Raw genomic sequence first — 15,664 nt, 5'->3', positions numbered from 1 at the left:
GTGAGGATGGAAAACCCGCGATGTTGCATTGGTCGCTTGTTATGGGGTACGGTAGCATAGTGGTGATGTTACTGGACTAGTAATCCAGAGACCTGGGCTAATAATCTGGAGACACGGGGCTCGATTTTAATAGCCCTGAGGAGGCGGGTTGGTAGAGAAAATCGGAAAAAATGGCTTCAGATACCCAATCCGCCTCCATCCCGCCCCCCCATGCGATTTTCGTGAGTGTCGGGTCAGCCGCTCCCAAACTGACCCGACAGGAACCGGTGGAACAGGTAGTTAAGGCAGTTAAAAGCCTGTTAACTGCCTTGCTAATCCTATTTTTATAGTGGTTTCCCATTTTTGTCCTTCTGGCTCCTGTTTCCCATCTTGTCAGAAACAGGCCAGCTGCAAGGAGACGAGTTTCTCGAGGACATGAATTGTAGTCATTGGTGCAGCACTTTAAAAGCGCTCCTGTAACATGGCTGACATTCAAATACAACAACTTTGTTGGAGGTTTGGGATAAGATTTTGCAAATCTACTGACCTTGTGACTGTTCAAGCTGACACCCATCTGTAGTGTTACCTGATTGGAATATTCAGGCCACTTTGAGTGTGCGCTTGCAAGCTTCTTGCCTTAACTGAAATCTATAGTAACGAGATGGGAACTATTTACATCCTCTCATCCTGGTCGTCAGATTCAGAGGAAGAGCAGCTGCGGCAGCACCACAAACAGCCACAACAGCAGCACCAGCACCAGGAGCGCCAACCTCCTCCTCACCCACCTGAAGCTGCACTGGACACAGGGCATCAGCCCCTGACAAAATTGCTGGCCGGGAGGTCAGCGATGGCATCACCATGGCCAGATTTTCTTCACTTGATACTGTAAACCCCGACTGCCACATGATGCGCCATGTTGACACCATCCCACACCAGCACCTTGAAGCATCCCTTTAATGTCCAAGCCATTCCATGCACACACATCACTATAGAGGGGGGGTGGAGTTATGACTGAACAATCACTGGAACTCAGTAAGACATTTCTCAATGTGTGTTCAGATCTGTCCAATAAGGAGCACTTTTGCAAAAAGATGTTACACTGTATGACAACACATTGCCAGAAACTTCACATGGACATTGGCTAAACCTCTCAAGTGCCTACCCTTGTGTGTTGTTAGTTGGCATGCTTGCAGTAGGATGAGGGCGAGTATGAGGGGTGGCTAATGAGATGGGGAAGTTATAAAGTAGATAGAGAGGGTTGGGTGGAGGTTCAAGGTAAGTTGGTGTCCTGGGGTGGTCTCTTCCGCCCTTGGAAGGGAAAAGAACCTCCCTGCGTGCTGTGACTCCCTCCATAAGCATATTCACCTTTGTGCAGTGATTGTCAGTGTTTTCAGCACCTCAATGCTGTTAAATACTGACAGATCAACTGTCAAAGTAAAATTGTGCATGGTCCCTTTAAGGAAACCGGCTGATGACGAGTCATCAAATGACATCATCAGACCCGCTTCCTGTTAATTGGCCGGGAAGCCCCGCAGGGCGGGCTTATCAAGACCAATCAAGGGAAAATCATGTCTGCAGGGTGAAGGCAGCTGGAGGCAGGACCAGAACCCGGAAACCAGCAGACCCACCCCCATCCCGCCTCCAGAATTAAATTCATAGCCATGAGTTCAAATCTCACCACGGCAGCTGGGGAATTTAAATTCAGTTAATTAATTAAATCTGGACTAAAATGCTAGCATCAGTACTGGTGACCACGAAACTACCGGATTGCCGTAAAAACCCATCTGGTTCACGAATATTCTTTAGGGAAGGAAATCTGCCGCCCTCACCCGGTCTGGCCTATATGTGACTCCAGACCCACAGCAATGTGGTTGACTCTTAACTGCCCTCTGAAATGGCCTAGCAAGTCACTCAGTTGTCCGTTACGATAAACTGCAGCGGTTCAAGGCGGCGGCTCACCACCACCTTTTCAAGGGCAATTAGGGATGGGCAATAAATGCTGGCCTTGGCAGCGACGCCCACATCCTGTGAATGAATTTCTTAATGTATACACCCCGCCCGATATTCAGTTCCACTGACTTCAATCGAGCTGAATATCAGGCGTGTTGTATAATGGTCAGCAAATGCGATACCGCCTGTTTTGCGGCCCGCCCTTGTCCAATTTCATCCCCCTTACACTATTGTCGGGGACGGTCACCTTTATTCCTCAACTAGGAAAAGCCTTTTCATGTTAGAAGAGCGGAGCCAATGAAAATTGCGCATTTCTCCCTCCTCTGCATTCATAAATATAAATAGTCTGACTTTTGTTGTTCAGGCAGCAATGGGGACACATTTTTTCATGGGTGTTGCAAGCTGTTGCTGGATTTACTGATTACACTTATAACCTATTAAACCCACAGAGCCAGTTTAGTGCATTTGATGTCATGATGTCAACAGCATTGAAACCTGCTTAACTACAATGCTCTCAATTGAAACAGAGACTATAATGACATCATAATGCCTGCATGCCCAGAAAATTAGTCTTTGTGTTCCTAACTAGCTTCCTTTGGGTGTACAAGAAGTGGTGCTGGATGAGAGCACGACATGTACTGGTGGAGCAATCCCCTCCCAAAACCAGCTAAAAATTGAAGTAATTTAAAACAGCCTTTACTTTTTCTTTTGTCCCTCCTCTTCTCGCTTTTGTTTCTTTTCTTCCAGTAGCTTTGCACGTTTAGCTCTTGCCTCTTGATGTTTCTGACGTCTTTGTTCAAGTTCCTCAGGTGACAATATTCGTTTTTTTCTGGTGGTCAGGTCCAATGGGACAGCCAGAAGAACCTGTACAGGTAAGGATCAAAATAAGATAGCTATGCATTACTGATTCAGTAAAAACTGTTTTTTTTTCCCCCATTCATTTTTTTCTTTTAAAATGGTATGTGCTCATCAAGGTGAGAGAGAGATTTTAGTGCTGGGGAATGAAACTCTGCCCATTTGAGACATCAGCACCAAAAACACTCCCAGATCAGGTATAGCGTGGCCAGATGCAAAATAAAGCTCTCTCGACTCTGCCCAAAAATATGCCTGAGCCCCAACCTCAGAAGAACATACCTTACTCCAGCAGTGACATTTTTTCCATTCCCCACACTTGTCATCCTGTGGCCTCTCTGAATTAACTAGATTGAGATTTTCCAAACTCATTATGCATAAGACCTTGGCAGCCAGAAGACCTCCAAGGTCTCTAAATTGTCAGACTGCTTGTCCGATATCCAGTTCTGGATGAGCAGAAATTTTCTCCAATTAAATATTGGGAAGACCGAAGCCATTGTTTTCAGTCCCCGCACAAACTCTGTTCCCTAACCACTGACTCCATCCCTCTCCCTGAGGCTGTCTGAGGCTGATCCACACTGTTCGCAACCTTGGTGTCATATTTGACCCTGAAATGAGCTTCCAACCACATATCCGCAGCATAACTAAGACCGCCTATTTCCACCTCCGTATCATCGCCTGTCTCTGCCCCTGCCTCAGCTCATCCACTGCTGAAACCCTCACCCATGCCTTTGTTACCTCTAGACTTGACTATTCCAACGCACTCCTGGCTGGCCTCCCACAGTCTACCCTACGTAAACTTGAGGTGATCCAAAATTCAGCTGCCCATGTCCTGACTCGCACCAAGTCTCGTTCACCCATCACCCCTGTGCTCGCTGATCTACATTGGCTCCCGGTTAAGCAATGCCTCAATTTCAAAATTCTCATCCTTGTTCTCAAATCCCTCCATGGCCTCACCCCTCCCTATCTCTGTAATCTCCTTCAGCCCCACAACCACCACCCACCCTCCAACACCCCCCCTCCCCCCCACCGAGATATCTGCGCTCCTCTAATTCTGTCCTCTTGAACATCCCTGATTATTATCGTTCAACTATTGGTGGCCATGCCTTCTGTTGCCTTGGCTCTAAGTTCTGGAATTCCCTGCCTAAACCTCTCCGCCTCGCTACCTCTCTTTCCTCCTTTAAGACGCTCCTTAAAACCTACCTCTTTGACCAAGCTTTTGGTCACCTTCCCTAATTTCTCCTTATGTGGCTCGGTGTCAAATTTTTTGTCTTATAATACTCCTGTGAAGCACCTTGGGATGTTTTACTGTGTTAAAGGCACTATATAAATGCAAGTTGTTGTTGTTGTTATGTTATTTCTGTCTGTCAAAAATGCTAATTACTAGATTTCAGCGTTAGTGTGTTATTTTCCACCAGTTTTGGATAGATCATAAGTTATGGGCATTACGTTTCCAATACACTGTACATAACAATGAAAAAAGGGCTCATTATGTACGCTTGACACACTATATCCTAGATACCGTAACTATACATAAGGTCAGATTCCTCATGTAGGCTCATGCATGGAAACTAACTTCTGTATTAAGCATGAACAGAAAGTATCAGGAGAGAGCCTGAATTGTAACATCTTCTCCTCAAAAAACAAAGTTAACTTGGATCAATTGGTAGAATTCTCATCTCTGATTCAAAAGATTATGGATTTGAATTTCTTGCCAGGACTTGAACTCATAATCTAGACTGACACTCCAGTGAGCACTGAGCAAATGCTGCATCGTTAGAAGTGCTGTCCTTTGGATAGAATGTTAAAATCAAGATCCCCGGTGCCGTTTCAGATGGCAGCTAAAGATCCCATTGCATTAATCCAAGAACAGCAGGGAGTTTTCCTGGTATCTGACCAATATTCCTCCCTCCATCAAGAACAGATTAACCGGTCATTTATTTTACTGCCTGTTTGTAGGGCTATGTTGGAAAAAAATGCTGGATACCTTTGCTTATGTAACAATTGTCACTGTAGTTCAGAAGTAGTTCATTGTGTGAAGCACCTTGAGATGATTAAATGTGATAAAGTGCAATATAAATGCAAGTATTGTTTATTATTACACAATGTTTTGTAGTTTACTCTAGAAACAGTATTGTGAAATATGCCACTTTCTAATGTGATTGTTACAACATGCTGAGGAAGAAATTCACTGAAAGTTACTTTGTAGCTATTAGCAGATAGAAGACATGTATGTCATGCAAAGGACATTCAGTACTTAACAGGTTAGACGATACTAACTATGAAAAAAGTGCCTAACAGCAAGAAATGTGTATTTGTAATTTGCATCAAATACTTGGAATTGATACAGCTGCCTTACATTGGACTTTGTGCGGAGTGATCTTCCTCCTTTACTGGGTTCTTCAAGTACCATTTTGTGAAGATTCAGAAGTTGCTCAAAGGTTTTCTGATCTGCTGAACTGGGCTCTTTAGAGTAATCCTTCCCCTCAAATTGGTACATGTGTGCTAAAATGAATTAAGACCTTGGTAATAAATTACAATAACATGGTTGACTCCACTTAGCAAAATAAGACAAAAAAATACAATTTTCTGCACCCACTCATCGGGTTCAGTTTTGCCCATTTCATAACTTAGCTGTGCATTACACTGGCTTAATTTAAAACTTGGATTAAAGCTTATATTTTCAAGATATCATTGTTGCAATGTAACATTTTAATGACTACTTGTGGATCGACTGAAGTTGCTCACAGTGATATGCAGTTTTGTAACAAGGATGTTATGCCATGTATTCTCATTAGGACGCTAATTTGTGATGATTTAATAAATCAAATCGTGTTATTACATAGTCTTCTGGGATTGTTAACTGTGCTTTGGATATAAAAATCTGCAATTCTGTTCAGTTTTCTGTTAAAACTGTAAATCAGTGGCCTTAATTATAATACATTAATTTACCTGCATACTCAATTTTAATCTCTTTCCTTCTTCAAAAGTCAAGGTTAAATAGCAAGATAGCAAGCAAGATGGAGCAGGTTGGGAGTAGGTACATAGTATTTAGCAGCACTGGGGATGGGGGGGTTGGGGATGGAGACTGAACTTTTATAGGACTATGGGTGGCTGGGCGTCTGGCAAAAATGGATGGGGATCTTGAAGTTTGGTAGTATCGTGGTGGGTGTCTTGAGGTTTTGCAGCACAAGGTGGGAGAGATCCTGTGACTTGACAACAATGAGGAGATAATATTGAAGTTTGGCAGCACTGTGGTAAGAGTCCTTCTGCTGAAAGAATTTTGATGTTATTTTGAATATCTGATCGGTTTGGTGTCTTTTACTGGCAGATTTTTCTAAGTAAAGAAATAACCTGCAATTATGTAGCACTTGTGACCTCAGGACATCCCAAAACAGTTCACAGCTAATGAATTACTTTTTGAAGTGTAGTCACTGTTGTAAATGTAGTAAAATGTGACAGGCAATTTGTGCATAGCAAGGTCCCACAAACAGCAATCACCAGTAAATCTGTTTTAGTGATGTTGGTTGAGGGATAAATGTTAGCCAGGAATTGGGAGAACTAAAATAATGGAACTTTGAACACCCAACTGAAAGGGCAGACGGAGCTTTGGTTTAATGTCCCAACTGAAAGACGGCACCTCCGGCAATGCAGCAATCTCCGAGTACTGCACTGAAGTGTCAGCCTTTGAAGTGTCAAGTCTTAAGTGGGGCTTGATCCCATGATCTTCTGACTCAGAGGCAAGCGTTCCACCATTGAGCCAAGGCTGACACTTAAATACAGGATTCTGAAAGGTTCAAATTTTTTTTTTTTTTTTTTTTAAATAAAAGTGTGACGCCTGAAGTATGATTCAGGAATTATGACATGACAGACTGTAAATGCATGCTAATATATCAATGTTTGTTTGCTTACAGTGAATCAGGGATACACTGGTACTGTGGAGAAGGAGGGATCTTGGGGTTTAGCAGTACTGCAATGGAAGGGAACATCTTGGGATTGGACATTATTGGAAGTGACGTCCTGTGCTTTGGCAGTATGGGGCGGGGGATCTTGGGTTTTGGCAGTACTGCAGTGGACAGGGAGATGTTGGCGTTTGGCAGCCACTAGAGAGAAGGTCATAGAGCTGTCCATGGGCTAACCTGTGGGGACACAATACTAGAAAGTAGGTATAGCAAAATGAGTTGCCGGGCTGAAGCTTAGATACTGCCTGTGAGAACAGAAGTATCCAGAGCACAGGCTGAGTAATTGCATGTATATATAGCATCAGCCTTTGTGTGTGCACAGGGGTGGGGTTGGGGGGCTGAGGAGCATAGTCAGCCAGCAGTACTGTTAGATTTCAAATAAGATTTTATCATTTTAAAAAATATTTTCTTAACAGTTTTCTCCCATCCCTCTTCTGAAAGCGGTGACTCTTTTCTGAGGTATGGCTTCATAGGCATCAGGCACTCACTGGTATCTCACACGTGGCCATTCGTCATGTGTCAACCTAGACAGTGACAGTCAGCAGACTGTTGTATGTAGGGCATCACAGTGCAGAGCCCAATTCACAGGTCATTACCCAACATCTCCGCATACACTTCAGCAGTGGTTGCTGGATAGTGATCAAGAACAGGAACGCTGGCTGATTTCCCCCCCCCCACCCCCCCCACCCCCACTAACTCAGGGGTGCTGAGGCCAATTGTAGTACTTGTACTGCAGCCTTGCCTGGAATCACTCAACTTTTCCCAACCAGGAACCTGGGAACTTTCTGATCTATATGGCTAACTCATCATTTTCTTAAACTGCTGAACCATTGAAAGAGTATGAATAAACGTTTGCTTGAAATACAGCTGTCATTTCTCACTGACCTTTAAAGCAAATAGGGAGGTAAAAACAGTGGGCAAAATTAGAAAAAATAATGAAATTTAAAAAAAAAATCATGAAGGAATTGCAAAAACTCAAATTCATGACAAAGGCCTTAGAGAGCCTGACTAGGGCTCACATATGTAGTAAATTGCAAACACATACTTGTACTCTCTAGCTCTTCATTTGCTTCCACTGTCTGCATCGGTTGGTCCTCAGTGACCCACATTCCTTTTTTGGTTTCCCCTAGAATATTTTCCAGATCAACATCTTTGATGGTACTCTCTTCAGAAGATAGCAACTTATCCAGCCCAAATTTCAGGATGTCACTTAGCTACAGAAAAAAGGCCAAATAAATTTGTTCTTGAGACTCGATGGATCACTACTTAGCATTAAACTGCTAAATATGTAAAGTAAACCTTTTCAGACAGCAAAATAAAACAAATTAACTAATCTTGACCATATTTTTACTTGGTATTTTCAACATTTTTTTCATTCATATAATTATGAAAGAAATCATAACATTTATGCAACTGATTTATTTAAGGCTTTGAAGATTTGTCTGTTTAAATAGCAATTACAAACCTTGGTAAGTTTCCTATTAATAACACAAGGTGAGGACAAAAATGGAAGGTCATTGGGCCCATCTTAGCTTACCCATCTGGAAAGACCCTACAGCCTCCCTCATTACAGCATTCAACCCCAGGATTAGCTGTTTCTTCAATGATTTCTGGGGCTTTGCCACCAGGATCCAACCAGGTAGACTATCCCATGTGTTGATTACTCTGTGTGAAGAACTTCCTGTCATTAGTACTAAATTTGCTTTCACTAATTTGAACCTGTGTCTCATGTCCTACTGTCGCAGTCTAACTTGTAGTGCTCCAGATTTATTTTATTCTACTGTTTAGTATCTTATATACACCTCTATAAGGTCACCTCTGAACTGCCCCTTTTCAAGGAGTCCAAGCTTCTCCAATCGTTCCTCATAACTCAGTCTTTTGACGCTAGAGATCAGTTGATCGGTTTGCATTGAGTAGTTAATATAAATGCAAAGCAGTAGGGCTCCCAATACCTGGAACACTTCACTAAGCACTTCCCCTGGCCCTGACATTACACCCATAACAAGCACTCACTGCTTCCTTAACCTTCAATCAATTTGGAATCTTCACTGCTTTAATCTTATTTTCCTTTAATGTAGGAAGTCTAGCTATACCATGTGTACAATTTCCATAATACACTTGGGATCCCACCTCAAAAAAGTCAAGGGGTTTGATTCAGTGGGATCTGCCCCTTTAGTAATCAGTTACCAGGTTATCATATAGGTAACCCTCAAGTTTACTCCTAATAATTGATTCCATTCTTAGTTGCTTAATTCATTTAAACAGATTTATACAGTAGTAGAGTGTATACAGTGTTAAAATAAATGGTTCTAACCAGTGCTGATTTAATACAGAAGACAGTGTGCAAAATATTAGGTTTGGCAGAGCAGCAAGCTGCTTGTGCCAGGACATGCACAGAGTGCTAGAACATTTATGGTTCAACACAGGGTGAAGTTTCTTTTTGGCCATGCAGACCAGACTACACAGCACTAGCCAATGATCCCTATGGGCGAGGACAAGACCATGCTTGTCTGTGACATTCCTCATGATCAGATGGCCTACAGACTCTCACTGTCCATGCTTACACATGAAGATTAGCCAATTAGGCAAAGTAGCAGGTACTAGAGAGCTGCTGCCATTGGCAGAACAACTGAGCACAAGTCTTCACCATCTTCAGGAGATGGGAAGATAAAGGGAGAGAAAATTGGGGGAGATAAGAGGACCCCCTTGTAAATAAAATTACTTGAAAGTTGATCCTCGTGTAACAAAATCCAAAGAGCTGGAAGGAGGGTTAGAAAATGACTAGACCTTTGCGTAGCAGATCGATTCATTTTCTACATGTTTCTACAAAACTAAATTTCAACTGCAGAAAACACAAGGCACGTGAAATTCGGTTACCGCCCCCAAAGACCGGACATTTAGCTCCCAGCGTGGAAGTACCGCCCCGGCCACTAAATTCGGCTTACCGTCCCGAACAGGAAGTGGAGCGCAATGTTGGGCGCTCCACTTCCTGGTGGAGCGGTAACCGAGGCGATGTCGGGGCGCGATAGGCAGCATTCCGTGGAGCGCTGCAGTATTTCAACGCCCCTCCCCTTCAGTAAAAGTGGAGGGCTGCTGCACACTCTGCAGGGCTTCCGATGTCCCCAACTAGGCCACCAGGGCGGAGTGCTGCCGCAGCCCAGCACCGAGTCACAGTGCCGGGCTGCGCGATGGCAGCCAGGACCACACCACGGAGGTCCAACCTCCAGAAAAAGAAAATGGCAGCGCGGGTCGCGGCCTCACCTCCCTTTGAAATACCACCTCGCGAGCGGAGGTCGGCCCGGTTTGCGACCCACAAGGCTGACACCGACACTACCCACGGCAACCTCACGGGGCGCAGCCGAATTTTTGACGCCGGGTGGTAAGGGGTCATGGCAGGGCGCTAAGGGGTTGCGGCACACGGCGGTGATGTCATCACTGGAGGAACTAACGGCAGGTGCCAAGGTGCTGAATTTCTAGTCCAAGGTCTTCGATTCAAACTGATGGTCATGGAGGTGCCTATTCAAGATGACAATAGAAGGTCCCATTGCAACAGAAGAACCATGAGCCCTTTGCCCATTTGGACCATGACTGTCAGCCGACTCTCACCTGCATATCAAAAGTTCCAGATGATTCTTCTCCCTCCTTCATAGAGAACTGACCACCTTCAATCAACGTGTTTGTCAACTTCAGCTTTGACATAGCTCGACTGTAAATCAATTCTTCAACAGTGTCTCTTCCAATCAGCCGAATAATTTTGATTGGTCTTAATACAAAAAAAATCACTTTAGAGGAGAAAAGGACTTTGTGGATTCCATTCATCTTGACAAATGAGTGACTGGCTTCAACATGTATAGTGTCATAGAATATTTTCTAAATTTAGCCAAGTATATAATCATTGCTTATACAAATGGCAATACTGAGACATTGGTCCTGCAGTCTAACATTGAAGAAAATCTCCAGGTTCAGCTTTAATGCTTTTCAGGTGTGAGATTAAAAGATTTTAAATTACAGTGTCAAGATTTTGTCGCCAGAAATACATAACTTTTTAATTATCAGTCAGAACAAATGGGAAAGCACACGTTTCCCATAATCCTCTGCACATCTGTGCTTCCTCAGTGTTACTTGGGAATTTGTTGTATAACCTTGTTTTGTTATGGAGTTGAACAATAGATTACATGTTGTTTTACACCATAGTAAAATACAGAATGAGTACATGCCGCGTTGTGGGTTACATGGTGCTTGAAGATACATTAAGAACGTAAGAAATAGGAGCAGGAGTAGGCCATTCGGCCCCTCGAGCCTGCTCCCCATTCAATAAGATCATGGCTGATCTGATCTTGGCCTCAACTCCATTTTCCTGCCCGCTCCCCATCACCCTTGACTACCTTGTTTTTCAAAAATCTGTCTATCTCCGCCTTGAATATATTCACTGACCCAGCCTCCACAGCTCTCTGGGGTAGAGAATTCCAAAGATTCACGACCCTCAGAGAATAATTTCCTCCTCATCAGCGTTTTAAATGGACGACCCCTTATTCTGAAACTATGCCCCCTAGTTCTAGATTCCCCTATGAAGGGAAACATTCTCTCAGCATCTACCCTGTCAAGCCCCCTCAGAATCTTATATGTTTCAATAAGATCACCTCTCATTCTTCTAAACTCCAATGAGTATAGGCCCAACCTGCTCAACCATTCCTCATAAGACAACCCCTTCAACTCAGGAATCAACCTAGTGAACCTTCTCTGAACTGCCTCCAATGCAAGTATATCCCTCCTTAAATATGGAGACCAAAACTGTACGCAGTGCTCCAGGTGTGGTCTCACCAACGCTCTGCACAGTTGTAGTAAAACTTCCCAACTTTTATACTCCATCCCCCTTGCAATAAGAACATAAGAAATAAGAGCAGGAGTAGGCCATACGGCTCCTCGAGCCTGCTCCGCCATTCAATAAGATCATGGCTGATCATCGACCTCAACTCCACTTTCCCGCCCTATCTCCATATCCCTTGATTCCCCTAGAGTCCAAAAATCTATCTATCTCAGCCTTGAACATACTCAAAGACTCAGCATCCACAGCCCTCTGGGGCAGAGAATTCCAAAGTTTCACAACCCTCTGAGTGAAGGAATTCCTCCTCATCTCAGTCTTAAATGGCCTACCCCTTACCCTGAGACTATGCCCCCTAGTTCTAGACACTCCAACCAGGGGAAACAACCTCTCAGCATCTACCCTGTCAATCCCCTTCAGAATCTTGTATGTTTCAATGAGATCACCTCTCATTCTTCTAAACTCCAGAGAGTATAGGCTCAATCTACACAATCTCTCATCATAGGACAGCTCTCACATCCCAGGACTCAATCTAGTGAACCTTCATTGCACCGCCTCCAAGGCAAGTATATCCTTCCTTAGATAAGGAGACCAGGACTGTGTACAGTACTCCAGGTGTGGTCTCATCAAGACCCTGTACAATTGTAGCAAGGCTTCCTTAGTCTTACACTCCAACCCTCTTGCAATAAAGGCCAACATGCCATTTGCCTTCCTTATTGCTTGCTGTACCTGCATGCTAGCTTTCTGTGTTTCTTGCACAAGGACACCCAAATCTCTCTGAACACCAACATTTGAAAGTTTCTCACCATTTCAAAAAGATTCTGTTTTGCTATTCTTCCTACCAAAGTGAATAACCTCACATTTCCCTACATTATTCTCCATCTGTCAACTTACTGCCCTCTCACTTAGTCTATCTATACCCCTTTGCAGACTCTTTGGGCTCGATTTTAACGCAGCCGACAGGCGGGCTTTTAGGCGTAAGGGGGGTTAAAAATCGCAAAGCCTGGGGGTCGGGACCCCCCCCCCGCCGCCTGGTTCCCGCCTCCACGCCATTTTAACCTAGGTGTGTCTGATTGACCCAAATCAGTCCTGCCTGCAACAGGCGGGACTGGTCTTTAGGGCCCTTGAACAGCGCTAATTGGCCTTTATAATCCCATTTTAACAGGCCCTTGCCTGATTAACCCTTTTCCCACGTAAAACGCGCCTAGTGGGGATCACGCCTGTGAAACCTGGCGTGAACACTATTGGCTTGCTGACTATCAGCTGCAGGTCCAACATTAAAGAGGATATTTGATCAGTCATCATTTGCAGGTGGCAGGACTTTATTGTCTCAGGTCTGGGGCAACTTTTACCAGGCCTAACCACACCTATGGAAGGTTGGAGTCTCACACACTTCTCCAGTGTGGCCTCCTGCGAGACCCCTCTCACCACCCTCACTCAGCGCTTCCTCAACTGAGGCACCTACCAGAAGCATGGGAGGCCTTTTTTCCCTTCCCCTCTTGGCATTAGAGGACCTCCAGCCCCATTTGCAAAATGACACACGCCACAACTGCAGAAGTTGCCATCAGAATTTTTATGAAAAACACACAACTGATGGCATTTTCACAAAATACACAGCATTTCACCCAAGTGACTACCCTTGTGACTATTTGTGCTTTATTTTCCTCTTACGCGTGCTCCTACATAGTGGTTCCCCTGTGGCTTCAGCAGATGTGGAGGCCCCTTGCTCACTTTCCTGCTGCTCCTGTCTTGACACCTTTGGCGGGCGTCCTCTGGGATGGTGAGCCTGTGAGGGCTCGCCAGCAGTCTGCTGCTCCTGCGGCTGTGCAGGGGTTGAGACCTCTATCTCCGTTGGGTGTGGACTCCGGCGGGGCTCTGACCGAGGGCTCTGCAGTGGCATGGAAGTGTGAGCGTTTGGAGAGGAGCCCCCACTTCCTTGAGGTCTGCCACCAACCTCCCTCTCATGGGTCAGGTCCCCCTCAGTGCCTGCAAGTGGCTTGAGAGCAGCTTGCTGCACATCAGGGGGGCCATGGGGACCCGTATCTACAATGGCAGTCCTACTCAGAAGGACTTCCATGAAGGTCTGGTTTCTCTGTTCAATAGATGCCCATCGCTCCTCAAGAGATGTCATTCTATTCTTAACACTCACCATGTTTTCCATACCCTGGCGACTAACCTCCTCCATGGCCGTAGCCCTCCTCTCCTCTACCGTAGCCAGCCTTACCACGGAGGCAGCAATCATTTCCACGTAGATAGCCATCCTTTCAGTGTTGATGCGTTCATGCGCCAATGACTCCACAAAGGCTCTGCTCATGTTCACTATGGACTCCTCCATTCGCTCCACACTCGCAGCGACCCTGGAGACAAAACCTGCCAGAGACTCCTGCATCTGTGCATGGAGTTCCATCACCTCTGATCTTACGGATGGACCCAGAGGCAGAGGGTCGACATGCAGCTGAGCCGAGCTGGCAGAGTCCTGCGCCTTCCGACGAGGACTCTCCACTGCTGTCCCTGTCTCCACAATCTGCTGATTCTCACTTGTGAGCTGTGATGCACCAGGTGACAACTCTATGTCCCGAAGGCCCCTCCGAGGTGTGAGTGTCTGCACTGGTGCTGGGTGCGCTTATTTCTGCTGACGCTGCGCCCTCAGAGGTTGCAGATTCCTTTGAGGAGTCTGGCTGCTCAGGCTCTTCCTCCTGCACAGTGGGGACGGGGGCTCTCGATGGTCCTGTGGGCGAGTCAAGGAAAAAGTTAGAGATGTGATGCCAAGGTTACATGCGCATTGCATTTTGCAGATGATCATAAGTCCATATGATGTAGCTTCAGAATCATTATCAGCGACTCATGCAATGCCAATGAGAGAGATGGAAAACTATTCTGTCACCAGCTTGTGGGGATGCTCCTGCCTGTCCTTCCCCAATGTCCACATCTCGGTCAGCCCCGGCAATCTCCAGGGCGCCTTCCTCCCAGAGGGTGAGCTGGGCTAATGAGGGCGGCCCTCCTCCTGTCCTGGCTCACTCTCTCCTGTTGTGAGCTCTCTTTTCCTGCAATGAGGGAGACAAGTGGAGGTTGAGTGAGAATGAAGGAGTGAGTGCAGAGATTGCATAGCATAGATACTTAGAAGGAGACAAAGATGGAGTGAGGTTGCAATACCAAGGGCCCTCCCTCTGTGTTGTCAGTTGTGTTCAAAGCATCAGAGTGAGAGGGAGTGTGAGGGCTGCATGGCGGCATAGTTCTGTGAATGTGAGCATAGAGAGAGAGGGAATGGGTAAGGGTGCATGGATGTGAGTGTCTAGTGGGATGTGCAGGAAGAGATTGCTAAAGCTGAGTGCTGGTGAGGAAAGGCAATGGGGATCAGATTGAGGGTGATGGAAACATCATACAGTACTTACTTTTCCAGTGTGAAGGTGGTCATGCAATCTCTTCCTGCACTGTAACCACGTTCTTCATGTGAGCCCCAAGCAGTTGACTTGACCTGCCACCTGTAGCCACACAGCCTTGGTCTGGCTGGGAGGCCTCTTCCTCCCTGAAGAAGAGAACAGGACCTCCCTGTGGGCCCCTAGCACCATCCAGTAATGCCTGCAGTGAAGCCTCATCAAATTTGGGGGCAGATCTGGCCCTCCCGCTGGCCGTTGCTCCTGCAGGCTCCTGTGCCATCTTAATGGTGAAGTTTGGGAGCCTGCAGAGGAAGCAAGGCTTGCTGTGGACCTTAAAAGCAGCAGCAGTTATGACGTCATATTTTGTGACTTTCTGACTGGAAATACTCAATTGCCAAGGCTTCCCACACGCTGGAAATCAATTGGCCAATTGAGTTAAAATTGTATCAATCTCAGACCCATTTGGAATCGTGTGGGAATCACTAAATTCGAGGAAACCGCCAATTCCCCGCACCTGAGATAAAATCGACCCCTTTGTGTTCTCCTCACAGCTTACTGTCCCACCTAGCTTTGTATCATCAGCACACTTGGATACATTACACTCAGTCCCTTCATCTAGATCATTAATATAGATGGTAAATAGCTGAGGCCCCAACACTGATCCTTGCGGCACCCCACTAGTTACAGCCTGCCGACCTGAAAAAGATCCGTTTAGCCTACTC

The 15,664-nt window shown here is 45.5% G+C and overlaps 1 protein-coding gene across 1 annotated transcript in view; it reads right to left on the bottom strand.

Moving 5' to 3' along the window:
• The window catches only part of chd1l (chromodomain helicase DNA binding protein 1-like), a 156,090-nt gene that overhangs the window by 49,278 nt on the left and 91,148 nt on the right, over positions 1-15,664 (bottom strand). The window contains exons 14-17 of the mRNA XM_086007017.1: positions 10,350-10,506; positions 7,789-7,957; positions 5,141-5,286; positions 2,630-2,793 (exon numbers count right to left, since the gene is read on the bottom strand). Of these exons, the coding sequence (XP_085863143.1) occupies positions 2,630-2,793; positions 5,141-5,286; positions 7,789-7,957; positions 10,350-10,506 (636 nt within the window). The remainder of the gene's footprint in view (positions 1-2,629; positions 2,794-5,140; positions 5,287-7,788; positions 7,958-10,349; positions 10,507-15,664) is intronic.

This window comes from Somniosus microcephalus, chromosome 14 (genome assembly GCF_052327205.1).
Source record: "Somniosus microcephalus isolate GS21.2 chromosome 14, FLI_Smic_1.0, whole genome shotgun sequence".
NCBI lineage: Eukaryota > Metazoa > Chordata > Chondrichthyes > Squaliformes > Somniosidae > Somniosus > Somniosus microcephalus.
This window is presented reverse-complemented; position numbering and strand designations above follow the sequence as displayed.